A 21,587-nucleotide genomic window follows, 5' to 3' on the forward strand; every position below is an offset into this window, starting at 1 on the left:
ACATTAAGCAGCGGCCTGGTGTGAGAGGCAGGTGCTGAAACATTGTGTGTGGAATCAGTGTGCATGAGTGCACAAAGATTCCAGCTTTCTGTGTTAATCCTGATCATCTGCACATCTGTGCACCCCCCGCCCCCCCACACTCCACTCACGTGTGCCGACAGATGAGCTGCATGCCTGGACTTCCTCCACATGCACCTCCCTCCTCTCCCACCCCTCCTCACTCGACACCCCCCTGCATCGAGAGCAGCATCTTGAGAATCTGAACCACAACTCTGAGCGTCAACTGTTGATAGTTTTTTTTTTTTTAAAGGTGCTATAGTGGTCGTGGAGGGACATGAACATTGTCTTCAGTCTTGGTTTCATCCCATAGAAAATGGTTTTGATTGACATATTAGGCTTGAAGGAAGTTGAAATTCCCCATTAAGGGGTGTCCAAACTGTTTTCTAGGGGGTAAAGAATGTCTTGTTTAATGAAATTGGATCATTTTAGACATTTAGAAATGTATCATTTTGATAACGGACGCCGAGGGTCTCTTAGAAGTTGATGAAGGTCGACAAACGTGCCTCACTACGGACAAACTTGCTCGACATGGTGTTATTTCTCGTTTGCTTCTGAACATGTTGCCAACTGTACACCATAACGTTTGGATATAATTCCATTTAAAATCCAGCTGGCATGTCACGTTAGACACTTATATGGATACAAAGAAGTTGGTTTGTCTTCTAAGGTCAATCATCCTGGTGTAGCTTTTCACAAGATGTAGCAGAAGTTTTTCCACAACAGCCTGAACTATTTCTTCATTGCCCATGTGAATAAAAAACCTTCTTAAAATAGAAGACTTGTTGAAAAAAAAAAATCTAAATTTCTAACGTTGAGGCTTCAATAAAAGATGGACGTTACAGGCGAGCACCAAGAAGGTATTTGGATGTTTTTAAGTTTGTCTTTTTGGACGAAGACGACTGAGCTTCAGTCGCTACATTAAAATGAACAAACATGTTTCCCTTTAATTATAAAAAGGAACAGATTTCTCTGTAAATAATCCCAACCTTTAGTCGACATGAGGGTGAGTAGAAAATTGAATTCAAGTTTGACCAAAATGACCGGATTTAATTTGAAGTACTTGACCGTTAAAAAGGCGACTTGACGTGATTTGAAAACTGTAAAAGTGAACTTGATACTTGTGAATGGGGTTGTTATTTGGAGTCGACTCAGAAGTGGTTGAATTTTGTAGAGATCTCGCTCGGGGGGAACTCAAACAAAAAAAAAGTCCCCATTTATTTGCCCACAAATGAATGAGAAAAACAGCGTGCAGATGACTAAAACATTCCCATTGATGTGAAACTTTTTTTTTCTTCTTCCTGCTGTGACTTTAAATGATGGGAATCAAACTCCTCCCACTGCTCTGTCAACTGAAGCAAGGAGAGGAAGAAAAAAAAAAAAAACCCTCCCATGTGTCGACGCGAGAATGTGGTAGGATGTGGAGGAAGTTCAAAACCACATTCCTACCTTTTGAAAATAACCGTTTATTTAAGCTTTAAAACTCGGATCTCTGGAGGCTCGACTTTTGGGGACTTCCATGGAACACGAGGAGGGAATGTGAGGCAGAGGAAATGGTGTTTCTTGAGAGGGCAGTAGTTTTTTTTGGGCTCGTGGATGATGTAGGAAGTGTCGGTCAATAGATCTCATCCAGCTCGACATGTCTCATGTGACGGCGGGGAAAAGCGTGGAGTGGCTGCAAGTGGCGCTGGAGTCCGGCGGCGGCGGCTCGTGCCCGCTGCTGCTGGACTGCCGCCCGCACGAGCTCTACGAGTCGTCCCACATCGAGTCCGCCATCAACCTGGCCATCCCGGGACTCATGCTGCGGCGCTTCAGGAAGGGCAACGTGCCCATCCGCACCATCATCCCCAACCACGAGGACAAGGAGAAGTTCGTGGGTCGGTGTCTGACGGACACGGTGGTGCTGTACGACGAGAGCACCGCCGCCTGGACCGACACCGGGGCGACACCGTCCACCGTGCTGGGGCTGCTGCTGCACAAGCTCCGGGAAGAAGGTTGTAAAGCGTATTATCTTGAAGGTGAGTTGTTTTAAAACGAATTAAATTAAAGTAAAGTTGTGTTTTATGTTTGTGGCGCTGTGGTGGTAGCATTGCTAAGCTAGTCGTTTGCTTAGGTTTGTTGTTAGCCGCGGCTAACTTAGCTTCAGAGTTGTAAACTTTACGCTCGTTTTGTTTAGTTCCGGGTTGGATTCTACAAAGTTATGAATGACTGCGTTTATTTTTTTTATTATTAAATCTGCAAAACATTAAAGAAGTTATCGGGGAAACTTGTAGTACGACAACCTGTAGACGCAACTAATAGGTTCTAGCATTACTAAGCTATATTAACAAATGTTTATATAAAATCAAACTTCTACATCTAAAGTTACAAGTGTGTTGAAATTCTACAACTTTTTTTCCCCCCTCATGTTCGCTCCCATGAATATAAAAGCATCAACCATGATGAGACAATCCTGGCTACTACTATTGTTGTTGTAGAAATGTTCACTTTATGAATGACTGTTGTTTTGTTTCCGTGTGTAGGCGGCTTCGTGAAGTTCCACACGGAATTCCCAGAACACTGCGAGACGCTCCTTGACAGTTCTTGCCCGAGCTCATCCCCTCCTCTGTCATTCCTCGGATTCGGAAACCTGCGGATCAGCTCGGACTGCTCCGACGGCGAGTCGGACCGCGAGCCAAGCAGCGCCACCGAGTCCGACGAGAGCCCCCTGCCAAGCAACCAGCCCGCCTTCCCGGTGCAGATCCTCCCCTACCTGTACCTGGGCTCCGCCAAAGACTCCACAAACCTCGATATGCTCGGCCAACACAACATCAAGTACATTCTCAACGTCACACCCAACCTCCCGAACATGTTTGAGCACGATGGACACTTCAGGTACAAACAGATCCCCATTTCAGACCACTGGAGCCAGAATCTCTCCCAGTTCTTCCCAGAGGCCATATCATTTATAGGTGAGTCGGACGATAAGTGGCCTCGTTTAACATGGATGTGTCGCACTTTTCCTGCCTTCAAGCACAGACACTTTATTTGTTAAACAAAAAAAAAAGCCTGGGGCAATATTTTGAGCACCTTTACTTTTATGATAAACTTTGTTTTCCAACATTATAAAGTTGTTGATCATCATAATCATTTATCAGTATCAGAATTTAAATGGGAACTATGATCAGAACCATTTGAAAATGTTTTTGTTCGCCAAAATCCTTGTCATTATTGGTATAAAACACCTGTTGAGTCACATTTAGTCAATTTTGTTCAGGAGATTATACTGAAAAAAATAATATTTTAGTGGGGGGGCAAAATGTTTTGATTATTAGCTCGTACTTTGATTGAACATTAAGAACAAAACTTTCATCTAAAGTCTGACCGACATGCAACAAGTTGAAGGAGCACTTTTTTAAAACTTATTTTTATTGTTTTATAAGGACAAAAAGTGAAATACAAAGAAAGATTCCACCCTCCACCCATGTTAGAAACCTTTTCCATAATCATGGAAATCCAACCTCATCCCTCCCTCTTTACATTCAAGGCTTGAAAAATAATAACAATTTTAAACATGTATACACACATTTAAAGTAACACACATTGAAAATACATGTATACTAGATTACTTATCCATAGGGGAATGATGCAATTAAAATAAAAAACTAATGAATAATAATAATGTATTGATGAAAAAGTATTAAAACAAAAGAAAAAAACCTGTTGATTGTGTTGATGTCTTATGAAAAAGTTAATATCTTTGACATACTGCATAAAAGGGACCAGCTTTCATGAAATCTCACCAGACAATAAGACCGACTGTATCTTCATTTCTGTAACGGCAGCATAAAAGGGAAGTTCTTGGATCCGAAGGAGCTCATTTATAATTGAATTGACCTTCTGAACAAAGCTTGTTGACGCATAATCCTCCAATCTCCGTCTTTATCAGATGTTGTTCTCCTCGGCCGAACCATTGCACCTCTGATTCATTCATTTCTCAAGACGTGGCAGATGTTTTACGAGAAAGGAAACGTTGCTTCCACTACAGGGTTTGTGCCAGAGTGTTGCGTCACGAGTTGAGTTATAACTAAACGGAAGTTACTCTTGTCAAAACAAGCAACGAGGAAACTCTTCTGGAAATCGGTGTCTTTAGCAAGTCTGTTGCATGATTTCTCCCACAATCCTTCATCTCTCCTCTTAATCTGTTGATGCGTATCTAGAAGATGCAGAGCAGGTTTTTAAATTTAATTTATGAAGTAATTTCCCTTCTTGTCAATGAATTTTCGTGAAGATTCCTCACCTCTTATGTTATTTCTGATTCTCAGACGAGGCCCGATCCAAACAGTGCGGCATCCTGGTCCACTGTCTGGCCGGCATCAGTCGCTCCGTCACGGTCACCGTGGCGTACCTGATGCAGAGACTCAACCTCTCACTCAACGACGCCTACGACTTCGTCAAGAGGAAAAAATCCAACATCTCCCCGAACTTTAACTTCATGGGTCAGCTGTTGGACTTCGAGCGGACGCTGGGGCTGCGGAGCCCGTGTGACAACCGCACCGCCACCACCAACGAGCAGCTTTTCTTCACCACACCGACCAATCACAACGTCTTCCAGCTGGACACTCTCGAGTCGACATGAGACTAATCCCAGCTTCTTCACCTGCAGTTTTGCCTTAATCTCCTCACGGAGGGTGTATTTTACGCTCTCACGGTCAGCCATGATGCTCGACTGTTCTCTCGCAGCTCTTTACGATCGCCTCGAGGGCCTCAAAGGAATAGTCGGGCGATCAGTATGTCCTCTGGGGACCAATCGAACGTGTCGATGTTCCTCGAGCAGATGTCAATAAGTCGCCCATCGCCCTGTGGATCCCAACATCAGGCACAGACGTATCAATATGTGCCAAAAAATCGATTCATTCAATCGCCTGTAACTGGATGCTGCTCTTGATTCTCCGATCTCTAAAAAATTTCCTACAAACTGGAATCTTTTGTGATGATGATTTTCTTAAAGAGAGTTGAAATTGGAGTCATTTCTATATTGTTTTTTTTGCGTAAGTTGGATGTAACTTAATAGTCCTCTAGCGGAGGCCTCTGACCAAACCCTAACTTTTGGTCGACTTATTTACCGATGATCAACGTTTGCCATTCTCGCACCGGAGCGACGGAATCCATCGAAAAAACAAGAGGGAATCAAACGTGAAGAAGTTTCCGTTTCTTGACTCGCCCCGGTGACTTTTTCAGGGACTTTTTCTGTTGTCGCCGCAGCCTCTCGAATGAAACCTGGAGGCTGGTTTGTTAAAAGTTGTTGTGTTCCCGATTGGATGCAATGTCGTTTCTCTCTCTCTTGACCTTTATACATGTCGAACTAAATGTCCAAGGTATTCTGTACAAGTTTATACAAGAAATATATTTTTACTTGACTGCCGCTTCCTGGAGTTATTTTTGCTGTCGTTTGATTCACAGGCCCGGGAGAGTCGAGCCAGAGGGCTTTAGGTTTTCAGGTGTTGCTTCCTGTCCGGTCCAGATGTCACTAAATATGATTATTTGTCTGCATTTGTGTAATATGTTGATCTTCCTTTATAGCCTTCACTGGTTTAAGGTAAAGTAAAAACAACTTTTTACAAGTTTAGTGACTTTTACATATGAGAAAATGTGTTTCTTTTCTAGGAAACATCCTCGTCTTCTACAGCAGGAAGTTGAAGGAAGCGTCAAACTTCATCTACGTCCATAGAATTTTGAGACGCAAAGAGCAGCTGAAGATCCTTTGAGTAAGGTTAGTATGAATGTAGGACGTGTACTGACTCGTAGTACTTGCATAAGTTAAAATAAGTGTTTTAAAAAGTAGATTTATTAGCTGCTCCTATGAAAGTATATCTTTAAAAATGTATAAAATCACTATATTCCATTTAATATACTTTTTTTTAAGCACCATCATGTTTTAAAAAAAATTCTACAACCGCCGCGTTCTGACACTTTGAACAAACGCGACGGGACCTGCCCGGCAACAACTCTCGGTTGTGATAATAAAAGCTGTCGAGTGATGGATTCTCCCAGCGTGACTGAACCTGGGTGTCCACATACCTGCAGGGCGAACCTGTGATTAGCAGCAGCAGACTGCAGCGCTGCATTGTGGGTAATCACAACCCTGCGATAAATCAGAAGCAGCGATGATGGTTTCTGATGTGTGTGTGTGTGTGTGTGTGTGTGTTTATGCGGGAGTTTCCTCCATTACCTGCTGGCACTGACTTCACAGGTGTCTGAGCAAATTGGTCTTTTATCATTTGGAATCGAGGTGTGAGGTCGGGACGACACGGATTGAGAGATTTGTATCAAAGGCCCCGAGAGAAAACTCTCAGTCGACATCTTATTTTGTTAATAATACTGTAAATAAATGCATCTTTAGTTTATCTGACCAATAATAATGGAGGTGACGTAGATATATTAAAGATACTACATGACTTTATCTAGATGAATACAGTTCATTCAAGCACTTAAAATGTTGTTTATTTCTTGTTATTTTTTTCATTTCTTTTGTAAATGGCCCATAATCCTAACCAGAAAATATGTTTTTAGAGAGAAAATAAACGTAATCATTTAATATTGCAGTTTGAGGAGTACTTTTCTTTTGACGTGATGATCCTCGAATTTCAATCTTGATCATTATTAAATTTCATTCGGCTGAGGACAGGAGGATGCCGTCATAGCAGTGTGTGTCACTGCTGGATTACTGTCGGTCACTTTGATAAATTTCACCTGCTGCTGTTAAAACTTCATTTTAATTTAAAAACTCTATATTTGCATTTATATTAAAGTCTGCTGGAGGCTTTGTTGGCGCAGCATCGATGTTTGCTGACATTATTTTTTGATTTTGGTGATTTAACCATGTACAGCAGATGTTTGGGGTTGAGAAGCATAATCCTAATCTCTATATTTGGCAACGGCTGTCTATGACATCATGTCAGGGAAAAGGGCGATGACATCACCGGTGGAGTCTTCAGAGCCGGGCTGTCTGCTCTGTCAGAGGAAACCTTTTATTGCCTTTTTCGTTTATTGACGGTTCGTTTTTAACGTTACTAAATAAATATAAATAAACTACGTTACTACATAACTGGTAACTGATGCCAGGGCAACGTTCGGGTAGAAAATGTGTTTAGTTTTTGGCTTTAATTCGACAATTTTGGTATGTTTAAACTTAATTCACTCCAAATAATTTGAAATTGATTTATTGAGGAAATTACAAATTTAAACATCAATTTCAATAGTTATTATTATTCATAGCAATCTTCATATTTATCTATTAAAGATTTTTGGATTATTCTGTTAATTTCTTAATATATATATTTATCCCCATATTTTACTTCATTCATTCATTTTACTATCTTAATATTAATATACGTTTTTATGTTGCCCTCTATATTTCTAAATGAACCAGGTTTATCTTCTATTATTCAGTTGCTTCTGCGTCAAAAAATAAATAAAAACAATTAAATAATTCTGATTAAATACAGGTTTTAAATGTCTTCAGCCAATTTTCTTTACCCTTATTCCTTTAAATGTTGGAACTTTTTTCCTCTTATGGATTAAATAAATATATAGAAAACCTCCAGGTAAACAGAGTGAAGCGTATTAGTCCATAAGCCATGATATCGGTCAAGAATAGAATGATCAAAAAAACTTTTCGGCCTTCTAATGATAGAAAAAGTGGCTTAAGAAGTTAAAAAAAAAGGGTCTTGTTGTGTAGGCGTCTGTTTTCTAGTTGACATTTACAGAAGAGCGAGAGTTTGTTGTCACGAAACCTAAATAAATCAGACGTCTGTCGTCGTGACCCGTCGTCTCTGGACCCGTTAAAGTCCCGCTCAATCTCTCCCGGAGCCATGCATGTTCCGTGGAGCGCCAGTGTGAGGCTTTTTTGGCCGCGAGAATACTGGGTCATGTCTAAAGCGGAGCCACATGGAATATTAGTGACCATCTGTTAACACCAGAAGTCTCGTCTTGTGGCCAAATTTCACCATCCGGCGAATGTACAGCCGAGCCCGAGCTCGCCGCACAGGAACGGGTTGATCCCGGTTTGTGGTTTTAATCCGCGGCGAAGAAGCGATATACGTCAACACGAGGGTCAGCTGTCGACCCAGTGTTCAGGAGGCGGCTCCATCTGCCCGTTACACACACCAACATATGCCACTTACAGAGTTGTTGAATGAGACGGTGAACTGGTGTGTGACGCAGAGACCGACCATCTGACAGCAGTGATCTTGATTATGAGATCACTGGCCTGCTGTGCCGGCACAAAAATCCAAAATGGTTGATTTATATGTTGATAGAAGAGGTTGAGGGTTGAACTGACTGTGTTAGTTATGATTTACAAATCACATTTTTTATTTGTTGTTCCTTCAATGCAAGTCTTTTTTACCCTTGACAACCACAACATTTAACTTATTTGACCTCATATTGTACTTTTCCTACATGTATATATAATTTACAAATGGTTCTTATACACGGTTTTGCTACTTTTGTAGGAAGAATAGTTGATATTTGCAGAGCAATGTTTTTGTTTGTATTTGAAAGGTGGATGTAGGACGTAGTTTTCTTGACTAGTGCTTTATTCCAAACACGTATTTATCGTTCTCGATGTATATTTTTCATTTCTTCTCTTATCTTCTCTGAGAAAAACAAAGCTACCAGTACGATTTTAATTTTTTTATTCCAATACTGGGCACCAGATTGAAACGTTACGATACTTTAACATAAATGATTCTCCCTTTTAAAAGAAAAGATCCAACAGCTCTACACTTTGAGGTCATATAATTGATAAAATAGGTCAAATTATTGGGGTTAAAATGACGAGTGAATGTTTGAAATGCTGAAAGAAAAATGGCTTAAACAAAGAACTGATTTATCTTTTACGATATGTGTTCAATAACTTGATGATGAATCAGAAACCGATACGTTGTTTTACCAAAAGTGTACGATTTACTGGAATCCTGTGAATCCCAAGGTCGCTATGAACCTCTAAAACAATAAAAAGGGGAACTCTGCGTTCGATGAATCGATCCTAGCCGTGTATTTCTCCCACAATTCAACACTCGAAGCTTCATCTCCGAACGCGGTAAAAATAGACGAACCCTCCGGTGGTGCGGCAAACAAAAACAATCGCCATCATTCATTCACCAAATCAACGAAGACTTAGTGTGGAATTCTGGGTTTGTTAGTCTCGCTTTCTTTTTTTCTCCGTGGGCTTTTTTACGGTCATGCAGTCCCCGGCGCGAACAGTTCCTTCAGTGTTCTCCGCAACACAAGTGGGACAGAGCCTTCGCGACACAATATTCCGTCTGTTCCCGTCGAGATTTTGTATTTGTCTTCCTTCCCGCTCGATTGTCCAGAGCAGCCGTGGACGCCAACCATGAGCCTGTTAGCATCAACGAATCAAGTCTTGCTCAAGGACAGATTTGCTAAGTAAATGAACTACTATTAAGATTCTACTACACTTTTATTAACATTTATGACATCTGGTCTGCCAGAAAACAATATCCAGCCCTCGACGTCATGATTAAAACTCCCATGACACTCCTTTTTTTCTTTTTAACAATGAAATATTTTTCGACTACGATTGGGTTCAACTCCTGATCCACCGCGTGACGGAGCCAAGCAAGAAAAACAGGAATCTTCTCCGACCCAAAGGCGTGTTTGGCTTCCAATCCTTCTTCGTGGGCGGCAGAGAAGATGCTATGAGTTCATGCCTTTCAGACTTTCTTACACTCTCTGCCGTGATCCATGTCACTTCGATTTAATGCCCCCCCCCACACCCCCCCATTACTGGGAGCAGGGGGAAAGGTTAGGGTAGGCGAGTGTAATGATTTATAAACGTGGGGTTTTACTATCGCCGTGACTCAGAATCTATTGATCGTGTGGCAGGGCGTGCTGCGACGTGTGGCGACGGCTTATGTGTCCCTGAAATCCTCATAACCCAAGGTGGCTTTTAAACCGCAGTGTGTGTGTGTGTGAGTGTGTGTTTGTGTTAATAGCAGCAGAGCATGAGTCATCAGCTCTGGGTTGCGTAACTGCGTCACTTCTCCACCCAACTTTCTGCTGGTGCGCCACACCCAGGATTCATTCACACATTCGCTGGCTGCTGGTGGGTGGAGGTGGTGGAGGGGGGGGGGGGGGGGGGTAGTGTGGTGCATTGGATCACAAATATTGAGGGCAAATGAATTCTTGAATGTGCTCTAAATTAAGAACCTTTAATGAGAATAAATCAAAGAATCTGACGTTATAAACAATCTATTAAAGTCAATGAGGGGAAAATATTTCGTACATTAGATCGTCTTTTTAAGCTCTTAATCTGCCTCAAGTTTAAGCTATTGGATCCTTCCCTAAGTAAGCACTGATTCTATTGTTGTGTTGCCTGGCTTTGCTTTTATCTTTTTTAGGTTTTCCCTTTGAAACTAGAGTCAAATGTTTGTCGTAAACACGGCACCAGACCAAAACTGAAAGTGCTTAAGAAAAAAAAATACACTTTGTCTTCTCTTGGCAACTTAATTAAGGTTCTATGCACATTTGGAATAATCTAAAATCAAATATTATACTTTAATTTGATTTTTTTATTCATAACAAAAGTTTAATGTTCTTAACTTTCAACTATTGTTATTAGAATAGGTTATTTTTATTAAAAATCGCATTTGACAAATCCGAGTATTTTATTAAAATGATTTGAGTATTTAGCATTTTAGTTTGCTATAGAAACAAATCGATAAATCAATAAAAAAAAGTCCAGTTTATTTAATCTAAATCATCAATGTTGTAGCATGTGAGTTTAATCGAAATCTGACGACATCTGGTGGCCATATCTTGAAACAACACAACGCCATTCTGTATTCAATTGTTGTCCATTTATTTAATTCGGTAAAAACGGACGTGGTTTTCAAAGTTAGCCTGCAGCTGCACAAATAGAACACAGTGGACGCGTCGGTTCTTTGTCGTGGAACAGACTTCTTTATTTGGACAACGGCATCTGATTGTCCACAGATGTCGGTCAATCCGCATCACCTAACATGGTAACTAACATGATTAGACATAAATAGCTGCAGCCCCAACAAAGGAAGTAACCAGATACGCTCACAGCAACCAGGCGCATAGTTGACGTGCCGCAGACAAGAGCCGCTGCAGAAACAAATTATCAACGGTAAATCAAAACTCTAGGTAGGAAAGACTATAGAGGACCGACAGCCGGAGTATTTGTGGAATCGTCTGCGGGTTTTTATGTGCTTGTGTTTAGTGACCAGCTTGTTAAATCTTATGACCGGCAATGAATGAGGTCGTAAAGAAAAAAAACAAAACATGTTTCTGATTTACTGCACTGTCTGGCTCTTAAAATAAGTACAAATAATAAAAACTGGAACATTGCTTAAACTTTTACGCACAGTTCAGGTTTAAAAAAAATGGAGGCACTCTGGCTGAGGAATCAAAAGTCCTGAGAGCCGTGCACACATCCTCACGTGCACGTGGTCAGCTGATAATGTGTGTTTTGATCGAACCAGATTTTTTTTTGTCCCGTGTCGTGCAGCGAAGATGTGGATAAAAATTTACATAAGACGACTATTTTGCGACGATGCAAGAGGCTGGAGGGAGACGAGGACGATCGTCAGCGTCTTGCAAAGTCGTTCGGGAAGTCGTCGTTCCAAGAGTCAAGTCACGGACGATTACGAAAATTCTACTCGGGTTACTCGACTCCTTTCATGAACTCCAAAAACTCTGCGAAAAGAGAAATGGGCAGTTGAGTTTTCCTGACCTTGAAATAGAAGATAAAACGCACTCACCGTCGTAGTCGATCTTGCCGTCGTTGTTCTTGTCGCCGTCTTTCATCAGCTCCTCGATGTCGTCCTCGGTGATGGGCTCCCCTGTCGACTCCAGCATGGCCTTCAGCTCCTCCAGGTCGATGTAGCCGTCTGCGTTTCTGCGTCGTCGCAAAAAAGGGGTGAGAATGAATCGTCCGTACTTTGACATTTTCCTCTCGCTAGCTTCTCGACGCGACACGGCGAGCTCCCGTTATATCGGTGCACAAGAGGCACCCGACGCATTCCTGCGTCCCCACAGGGAAGCTCGGTCATTCATCACCTAACACCATCTAGACTTCTTAATCGCAGTGTTGCCGTCAGACCCTCGCTCCGCCATCTCCCGGGTCCCTCGCACAGAGGTTCAATCTGTCCTGTCGATCCTTCTGTGCGCCACCGAAGGCCTCGCGTTACAATCCTGTCGCCCTTTTGTCACGTTGACTAGAGAATAGTCTCCACAAGCTCTTGCATATAATGAACATATGGATCTCAAACCCCCGGCCTCTCATATATGAGCATCCTACTTGTGACGCCAAATGTTACAGGCTAGACAATGAATGATATCTGACGCTATTGTTTCGGGTTAGAATTGTACACGACGATCCCACTTTTGATGCCATTTGTAGAGTTAAAATCTCCAAAAACAACCTGTGACGCCATTTGTTACAGAGCGGACAATATTTGTGTCGAAGTGATATTTAACCTTTGGGTTATCTCTGGGTCTCGGTGACCCGGTTCCCTGAAGACAATTGTGTTTGAGGTATCCCTTTTGTTGCCTCTGGGTCAAGGTGACCCTGTGGCCCGAAATCAGACATTTGTGTAGTATCCCTTGTGTGTCTGTTGGTCAAGGTGACCCTGTGGCCCAAAAACAGACATTTGTGTGTCTGTGCTCAAGGTGACTCTGCGGCCCGAAATCAGACATTTGTAGTATCCCTTGTGTGTCTGTGGGTCAATGTGTCGGTGTCGTATTTAATCCTATTCTTTTGAATTAAAATGCGACCATCCCACCTATGACGCCGTTTGTTGCAGAGCCGCCACTGTTTATTTCTATGCGTTATTCAACCCTCGTCTTTTAAATTAAAACCACATGCCACCATCCCAACTGTGACGCCATTTGTGGCAGAGAGGACCGAAATTTGTGCCGTTGTCATATTGATTCCTATACTTTTGAATTAAAATCACATGCGATCATCCCAACTGTGACGCCCTTTGTGACACAGCCTATAATATTTGTGTCGATATTATGTTTAACCCTATTAACCCCAATTTAACCCTTAAATGACCTGCAACCATCCCCCCCGTGATACCATTTGTTGCAGTCAATGTCATTTAACTCTTGTGTTGTCTCTAGGTCAAGGTGACCCAAAGGCCCGGGGGAAAAAAGATGTTTGTGGTATCCCTTGTGTTGTCTCTGGGTCAAGGTGAACATATTTTTTTGCCGGGTCATCGGGTCACCTTGACCCTGAAATAACATGATGACATTTTTTTGACGCCCTTTGTTATGTGTTAGACAATGTTTGTGTTGATATCTGACCTTGGTATTTTGTGTTAAATCGCACACAGCCATCCCCCTCGTGACGCCATGCGTCGTATTTTGTAATATTGGTATTTTATGTTTACGGAATGTTTTCCATTTGTTAGTTGTTGCGTTTCTCCCGATGAAGTGGTGAGCGATGCAGCGTTTTCTCGCGGGTGTTCTGACGAGGTGTCTGGAATAGTCTGAGTGACAGTTTAAATTTGTCTGCTGTCACAGAGGATTAACGTCGGGAGTGAAGCTCCTGAGGTTTTTTTTTGGCGTTTTGTCAGGGCGCGTAAAATGCTCGCAGGAAATGTACTGTGACCGCCCGCAACGCCGCGAGGAGGGAAGTTAAAATGTTGCTCCTTTTATGTTCTCGGCGAACGTTCACCAACACTCACTTATCAAACATGCGAAACAACTCGGCCAGTTCCTCCTCGGATTTGCCCTTGCTGTCGTCCTTCATGCACCTCACCATCATCACCAGGAACTCGTCGAAGTCCACTGTGCCGCTCCCTGGAAGATAGATGGATGGATGGATGGATAGTTGGATAGATGGATAAGTTGGATGGATAGATGGATAGATGGATAGGTAGATGGATAGTTGGATGGATATATAGATGATAGTTGGATGGATGGTTGGATGGATGGATTTATAGATAGTTGGATGATGGATAGTTGGATAGATGGAAAGTTGGATGATAGATAGTTGGATGGATGGATAGTTGGATTGATAGATAGATAGATGGATAGATGGAAAGTTGGATGGATGGATAGTTGGATAGATAGATAGATATATAGTTGGATGGATGGATAGATAGACGGATGGATGGATAGAGAGATGGATAGACTTTATTAATCCTTCTTGAAATTGGGTTTCCAGCTCACAGCAGAAAATGGATTCATCAAAACAAGAACAAAGGGCAATAAAAAGAACAAAGTTAAACAAAATAGATCAAATAAAGGATACAAAGATTAACATGGAATAGAATCATCTTTTCACTTCACTTGTACAGAATTATACAGTCTAATAGCACGAGGAATGAGTGAGTCCCTGAGTCTATTAGTGTTGCATCATGGGAGGAGCATTCCTTGGTTAAGTCCTATTGAGGATTTTTCTCTTACCGTCTTCATCCACCTCGTCGATCATCTCCTGCAGCTCCTCGGGGGTCGGGTTCTGACCCAACATCCTCATCACCTTCCCCAGCTCCTTGGTGCTGATGCAGCCGTCCTCCGCGTCCTGGACGAAGATGTCGAACGCGGCCTTGAACTCTGCAACGCGACCCCTTTAATGACACTGAGACCCTAACTTCATTTACAGACGAAGAAGGACTCACCATTCTTCTGCTCGTCCGTGAGCTGCTCCACCTGCGAGGAGCCACAGACGCCATTAATTCACCCCCTTAAAAAACCCCGAATTCTATCCACGACGAATTTTCGAAGGAGTTAAAAATAAACGGCCCCTGGATCAGGGACCCCTCGCCGCGGATCTGACTCAACAATAGGAGCGTAATCCTGGGGAAAGCTAGCACGAGTGAGCGCAGGAGACAGCTGCTTACGTAAGAGTTATGGTCTGTCGGCCGCTATATACGTTTATGATGGAGAGAAGAACTCCATCCAAAACAAACCATATGCATTCCTTACAAGTCGTTTTAAGGGGGTCAGCTGCGCTCGGGGAGCTCAGACAACAGGCCTCAGAGATAATGCAGGAATTCAGGAGGTGGTGGAGGGATGAGGGGTCGGGGGGTGTGGGGTGGTATCTGGACCTGAAGCCCCTCACTGGCACCAGAGGAGCACGGAGATGATCCAAAATTAGCTTTGGTGATGGAGACGATGGAGTCCACTGGTTCCTATCAGCTCTGAAGTAGGAGCTGTCATGGGTCGGGGTCAAGGCTCCTCTGACTTTTAAGTTTTTAGTCAAAACCTCATTATTCACATCAAACATTTAACTTTCTCTCTGAAAGTGAAGATGGAGGTGAAGGTGGAGGACGTACCGCTGCCTTGTAGATGTCGTTCATGTTGCTCGTCTGCTGCCGGTGGCGTCCTCTGGCTCGGCGGGGGGAAGTGGGTTCCGTCCGGGCTTCGGAGCAGGACTCTGGCCTCGTCCCCGGGAGGTTTTATAGCGAGCCACGAGCCCACGGGCGCACTGGCTCTGCTGGTCCCTCCCCGGGGCCGCCCGGCCACCCCTCGGCGTGTGTGTGTCTGTGTATGTGTGTCATTTGTGTGTCAAATCTGGTGCAATCACCGGGCTCAGATAAAAATGCGGCAGCTCTTGTGGGGAATACTTTGGGAAGGAATGATGAGAGAGAGAGGGGGGTCAGGCATGATGAGGCCTAATCTTCAGGGAGGGGGGTTATGGAGACACTCAACATTCTTTCAGACCCGTGTGTGTGTGTGTGTGTGTGTGTGTGTGTGTGTGTGTGTGGATACAGCCAGCTGCTCTGGTAGGAAAGAGTCAGGCGTAGGTGTGAGGAGGGCTGCTGTTATTCATGTTCAGGTATGTGCCACAATAAGAGCGTGTGCACTTCCTTCATCACTAAATATATACTTCTGTACTCACTTCTGGGAGATTCTGGCCGACGGAAGGAGAAACAAAAATGCACTTGAATAAAGAAGTATTTATGTACGGTTTTTGATGAATTAAAGTAACAAAAAAAAGTAAACGTAGCATTATAAAATAAAATTATAAGAATATTAATAATTATAGTTACTTTATTAGAGGTGTGTAAAAATGATTCTAATATTTTACAATATTCTATACTAGTTGGAAAACTTAATGTGAATTTAAAATCTAGAATCTGAAAATTAGTTAGAATTTTATTTTATATTTTTATTAAGTGAACACTCGAATCTGATGAGAAAAAAAATGTAATAATAAATAGTATAGAAGTGTGTTATATGGCAAATAAAGTTTAAAGGAAAAAGGAAGACAATAGGAAAGCTAATATAAAAATCAAAAAGCTAAAACTAAAAGAAAAACTAGTATATTCATTATTGTGTTTATTTGCTGGAGGTGAGTACATTTTTTTTCCAATATTTTATTAAATGTATATATTATTCACCCTGATTTTCTGAGACTCCTGTGTTGTTCTGTGTTATCTTGACCTTTTTATTATATATTTTATTGGGTATTGTTTTGATTGTTTAAGTGCTTTGTGACCCTGGTCTGGAAAATATCTCTAAATATAAATTACTAACTTACTTACTTACAGGAAAAGTTCATGTTAATTTATAATGCTAAATAATATTCCAGGTGAAAAAAAGTTTCAACATTAAAATTGATTGTAATTGTTTATCAACTGTACCTTTCCCCCAAAATGGTGCAAAACTCTTTGAAGATTATGATAATAAACTATTACTTAATTAGTCAGAAAAGACTCATTGACACCATTATAAACATAATCATAGTGATGTATCATAAATAATGTACTTAAAATATGAAACTAAATCGTATTGATTTATTTAAAAGTTAAGCATCTGTTTGACATTTCTTACTCACCTCATTCTCCCGGTGACAAAGAAGGCTGGCAGCAGCTCTACTCCAAGTCTCTTGTGGATCTAGACGGGATAAGGAAAATGAAATGTGGTTAAAATAATTTGAAAATAAACACCTGGAAAATCTGAAAATGTTTAGATTTCTTCATGCTAAAATAAATAAATAAATAAAATAAAGCGTCTATAAAATATAATGATTTGTTTTCAGCAAATATGGAAACAATGAGCTGTACATGTATTAGTGTGTTATCCATGTTAATAGTTATGTGTTTTTATTCATTTCCCTGATCGTCCTTCACAGCTGTGTGCAGCGTCCACGTCGGTGCAGCAGAGGGCGCCCTTCGCCACATTTCCACGTCATCAAACAGTTGCGCAAGGCTGCCTCCGGATATATCCAATTTATCAACAGCGGGGTAGGTGAGGAAATCTGGGTCAAACCAAACCAAACACTCGCGCACACGTTTCAATTGAATTGTACACGGAGGAAGACTTTGATGCCGTTTCTCTCTGGCGCATCCTCAGAGACGAGCACTTGACTCACACACACACACACACACACACACTCTGAAGATGCATATGGAGTTGCTGTTTCACTGGAGCTCTCCCCCAATTTCCTCTCACAGACGACAGACCCTCCATCAGACCCTCCATCAGACCCTCCATCTCCTCCACACATGGCGCAATCAGACGCCGCATCTAAAATCCACAATTCAACGCACACCGCTTTTTGAGGGGTTGCCATAGAAACTCTGCTGGGTAGTAGCGGGGAGAAAACGAGAGGAGATGAGCGGGGCTATGTCCCCCCTCCACCTCCCTCCACCTCCTTCCACCTCCTTCCACCTCCCTCCCCGACGCCACATTCTGTCCTCAGAGGCACTATTATTATTTTCCCATTCTCTTGCCTCGTGGACGTGGTGAGGAGGTCATGTTGACGATGGTCGCGTCGTTCACGAGAACGAACTCGAGCCTCGGTGTCAGGTTTTCGCTTCACATCTCTGATCGTTTCAAAATGCATTTTGTCAATTTTTCCCCATAGATTTGAAATGTAAAACATGTTTTGAACAAAAGTCTTGTTAAATGTCATTGTAAAAATAAGTTTAACGTGATTTCACTCCTTTTTTACTCGCCCTTATGTCTACTAAGGGTTGAGATTATTTTCAGAGTAATCCGTTTGTTCATTAGAATGTATGGAGCTCTTTTTTTGGCCCATCCTGTGTGTGTGTGTGTCCCCTTAAAGCACGTCAGGTGATTACAGGGACACCATTACTTTAAAAGGACCTCACTGAAACCCTTGCAATTCAAACCAATTTGATTTGATCAATTTCCTCTTTTTGGCCGTATAGTTCGGAGTGGGTCAAAAGTATTTAATATTTTGGTGACCAATCTTGACCTGGAAACACCTTCATCTCCGGGTTTAAACCATTAGGTGTTAAACTAGTCGATGTAACAGTCGGGGGTTCATAGCCGTGACGATTAAATACGGGCCGGAGTTAATTCCCGGGTTTCAAAGCGACGGCGTCTCCAGGCTCTCGTATGAGAACTCGCAGCAGTCATCAATCATCTCCTCTCAACTGTGATCTCCTGCTGACACGCATGGAGACCAGAGAACATCCTGTAGATGCTCGCCTGCACTACACACAGCGCTATCACTCCGAGGCATAGCGATGAAGCAAAAAAAACAAACAACATTTCGGCGTTCATCAGCAACTCGATGGCTTTCCTCCCTAGAGACACGAGACATTCCCAACGGCGACGCTTGTAGCAATCTGGAGAATCTTTAAGCTTCAATTCGTTCTCCTCAGAGAACTCTGCTATATTCACCCCGTAACACTTCCATGTTTAGGATATTATAAAGATGTTTTATTTCTGGGGTCAAGATGACCCGGTGGCCCAAACTTGTTGACCCGAGCGATACCAATAACCAATAAGTTTGTTTTAGGGCCTCCGGGTCACCTTGACCCAGAGATGACACAAGGGTTAAGACAACAGAGAACTTCACTTAATAAAGAGAATTGATCAAATTGCTTTGGACCTTGGCGCCGGCAAGTGTTTGATAGTTAGCGGCAAGTATTTAGCTAACTCTGTTATGAGTAGCTATGGTTTAAAGTGAGTCAAAACTTCAAACTTACTAAATAAACAGCATGTAAATAAAAACGGATGCAAAAAATTTTTGGATATTTACTTAATTTTAACGACAAAAACGGTAATAAAACTAAAAAAATTAAGGGTCGAAATAAAAGGGATATATGTCTGAGATTGTAGCATTTTTGTCTGTTTTCGTGTCCTACATAACTTGCATATGTTTGTTTACTTAGACATATATTTATCTTCCAAACATCTGAGCGACGACACGTGTGGTTTGTTTGACTCACACCTTCTCTGAAGAGCTGCTCTGATTCCTTCCACCGGCAGACGCTTCCTGAAGTGCAGCAACAAAAGAAGAAACAAACACGTAAGACAACAACTCTTTCAATAATTAATTTGCAGGATCTGGCGTGTGTGTGTGTATGTGTGTGTGTGTGTGTTGCCAGAGGCTTCCTGGGAGTGAATTCCTGCTTTTAAGTAGATTTTTCTCCCCCTCACGTCAACTGTCAAGTGTTTCGTTCAAGCAAATGTTGTCTCAGGCTCTGGCGGCAGCCCCGGGAAGTTTGTTCGGACGTCGTGAGTCACTGCAGCACTTTCAGCTGCTTCAAGGCGCTTTTTGGTGAAGCTCCGAGGGAATCGAACCGATGGTGGTCGCTCCCTAGTGGAAGATCTGACTTTAAACTGCAGACGCTAAACAATCGATGTAGCGCGTCCTGTGTTCCCTGGCCCGGGGGCCATTTGTGGCCCTTGAGCAGATATTACGTGGCCAGAGAGGTATAGTTCAAACAGAAACATTAAAAAAAACTTTGAAATACAATGCGAGTGAAATATCATTCCTTAATTATTTCTATCGTTGTAAAAGTTAGAAAAGTTTCTGTTGTGACTTAAAGCTTCTATTTTTAAATAAAAAGCGCCCCCAGAGGTTGAAGTCAGTATTTAAAAAAGATTGTGGCAGCAACATAAAATTACATACAAGTAATGAAACTTAATGGATAAAAAGAAAAGAAAATGCATTACATTTAATTCAATAATATTTATGATCCAGACAGCAGACGGGTAGAAAGAGTTCTTGTTAATACTTAATTATTATTATTATTATTAATTTTATTAGGGACATCAGCACTGTGTTGTGTTCATCAGCACTGCACATAATAATGATATAAGGTAAGGTAAGGTAAGGTAACGATATACCGCAATTTTTTTTATATCCGATATCATTATTCAATAGCACTATCTCAATTTTTATTTTAAATAACATTTCATTTTAATTTAAGTTATATTTGACGTTTTATTTAACAATTAACAATCAAATATTCACAGCATTTAAAAATATGTGTTGCGCAATTAAACCTCTGACCACTAGTTTGCAACATTTGTAATTTCCTCGTGCCAAAGTAGATGGATGGATGGATGGATGGATGGATCGTTGTTCCTACAGTATCGCAATATATTGTATCTTCACACATGTATCGTTGTACGTATCGTATCATCGTCTGTTAAAATAATTAAACTAAGATAAGATAGCATTTATTATCCAAATTTTAATATTAAGAACATTTGTTTTGACACATCTGTTGATCAAAACAGAGTAAAATAGTGCATACACCACCATCTAGTGGCCACAAAAAGTAATGACACTGCTTCATGAAGCTTCCCTCGTAAGTACTGTAAATACTTTTACGTTTAGAAAGAGCTCACATAATAAGGATGTGACATTATTTAAATTATTTGTATTATTTATTGATAAAACTACACTGTCTTTGGTATTTTTCACTTTTTTCATTGTCCTTTTATTGATGGTCTCTTACAAGTGAATGTTAATTTAGGGATTAATTCCAAATGTATTTTTCTTCCGCGTTAGGTATTTAAAAGATGAAGTTCAGCATCTCTCGAGTGTGTATTGTCGGAGCATAATTACACACATTAACAAGACTTTCTTTTAATCAATATTTCAAAAGTGTGAAGGAATCAAAGATCGGCCGCAGACGTTCAGACGCCGCTGACTCAGCAAGTAACAGGAGAAGCACCTGAGAGTGGATCGTAATCGAGTTCACAACAATGTAATGGAGAGTATTTGGTTCGATCATGCGCCCCCCAGAGGTGGATGTTGGAACTCTTCCCTGAAGGTGCTGACAGAGGGATGATTGACGCGATCGATAGAAGGAAGTAAATCAGCAGAGATCTAGTCTGAAATTGGATGCTAAATAATAATAATATTAAATTTATTTATTACTTTTGCTGCAAGAACAGCCTGTAGACGCCTCCTATAGCCACGGACCTGAGGTCTGGCTGGTGGTCTTTTTGGATTGGATTGGATTTCGAACAGTGCTTAGGATCATTGTCCTGCTGAAAAATCCAACCCCGGCGTAGCTTCAACTCTTGAACATTCCTGTCAAGAATCTGCAGATACTGAGAGGAATCCTCGTGGCCCTCAACTTTACCAAGGTTTCCAGTCCCTGTGCCAGCCACCCCCCCATAATTATTTTTACTTTTATGAATAATTGCTGTATTGCTGTGTCTTATTGGAAAAAAACTATTTCACGAGGGGAGACCTCCTGAGGGATCAATAAAGTTCTACCTAACCTAACCCATAACATGATGGACCCTTCCCCAAATTTCACAGAAGT

At 41.6% G+C, this 21,587-nt stretch overlaps 2 protein-coding genes across 2 annotated transcripts; one reads left to right on the forward strand and one right to left on the reverse strand.

The window, feature by feature from the left end:
• Window positions 1-1,423: 1,423 nt before the first annotated feature.
• LOC148059631 (dual specificity protein phosphatase 7-like) lies at window positions 1,424-5,457 on the forward strand. Its single transcript, XM_087781413.1, has 3 exons — window positions 1,424-2,075; window positions 2,580-3,008; window positions 4,362-5,457. The coding sequence occupies exons 1-3, from the start codon at window positions 1,697-1,699 to the stop codon at window positions 4,673-4,675; spliced, it is 1,122 nt and encodes a 373-aa protein (XP_087637539.1). The 5' UTR covers window positions 1,424-1,696; the 3' UTR covers window positions 4,676-5,457.
• Window positions 5,458-10,907: 5,450 nt separating this feature from the next.
• Window positions 10,908-19,302, reverse strand: tnnc1a (troponin C type 1a (slow)). The gene is made up of 8 exons (XM_087781415.1): window positions 19,250-19,302; window positions 16,880-16,938; window positions 15,375-15,664; window positions 14,718-14,748; window positions 14,506-14,652; window positions 13,782-13,896; window positions 11,850-11,986; window positions 10,908-11,784 (listed from the first exon to the last, which is right to left on the reverse strand). Exons 3-8 carry the CDS (start codon window positions 15,396-15,398, stop codon window positions 11,753-11,755), a joined length of 486 nt encoding a protein of 161 aa, XP_087637541.1. The 5' UTR covers window positions 15,399-15,664; window positions 16,880-16,938; window positions 19,250-19,302; the 3' UTR covers window positions 10,908-11,752.
• Between the last annotated feature and the right edge of the window lie 2,285 nt (window positions 19,303-21,587).

The sequence above is a fragment of the Callionymus lyra genome, chromosome 19 (assembly GCF_982586985.1).
Source record: "Callionymus lyra chromosome 19, fCalLyr1.hap1.1, whole genome shotgun sequence".
Lineage (NCBI taxonomy): Eukaryota > Metazoa > Chordata > Actinopteri > Syngnathiformes > Callionymidae > Callionymus > Callionymus lyra.

What these genes read in the sequence shown, in the direction of transcription:
- LOC148059631 (XM_087781413.1), top strand. Translation starts at nt 1,697, where the DNA reads ATGTCTCATGTGACGGCGGGGAAAAGCGTGGAGTGGCTGCAAGTGGCG. An exon ending in TAAAGCGTATTATCTTGAAG is followed by an intron (nt 2,076 to 2,579) that starts GTGAGTTGTTTT and finishes TTCCGTGTGTAG; the next exon opens with GCGGCTTCGTGAAGTTCCAC. An exon ending in AGAGGCCATATCATTTATAG is followed by an intron (nt 3,009 to 4,361) that starts GTGAGTCGGACG and finishes TCTGATTCTCAG; the next exon opens with ACGAGGCCCGATCCAAACAG.
- tnnc1a (XM_087781415.1), bottom strand. Translation starts at nt 15,398, where the DNA reads ATGAACGACATCTACAAGGCAGCG. An exon ending in TTGTTTCGCATGTTTGATAA is followed by an intron (nt 11,987 to 13,781) that starts GTGAGTGTTGGT and finishes GCGACGACGCAG; the next exon opens with AAACGCAGACGGCTACATCG. An exon ending in CGGCAAGATCGACTACGACG is followed by an intron (nt 11,785 to 11,849) that starts GTGAGTGCGTTT and finishes CTCTTTTCGCAG; the next exon opens with AGTTTTTGGAGTTCATGAAA.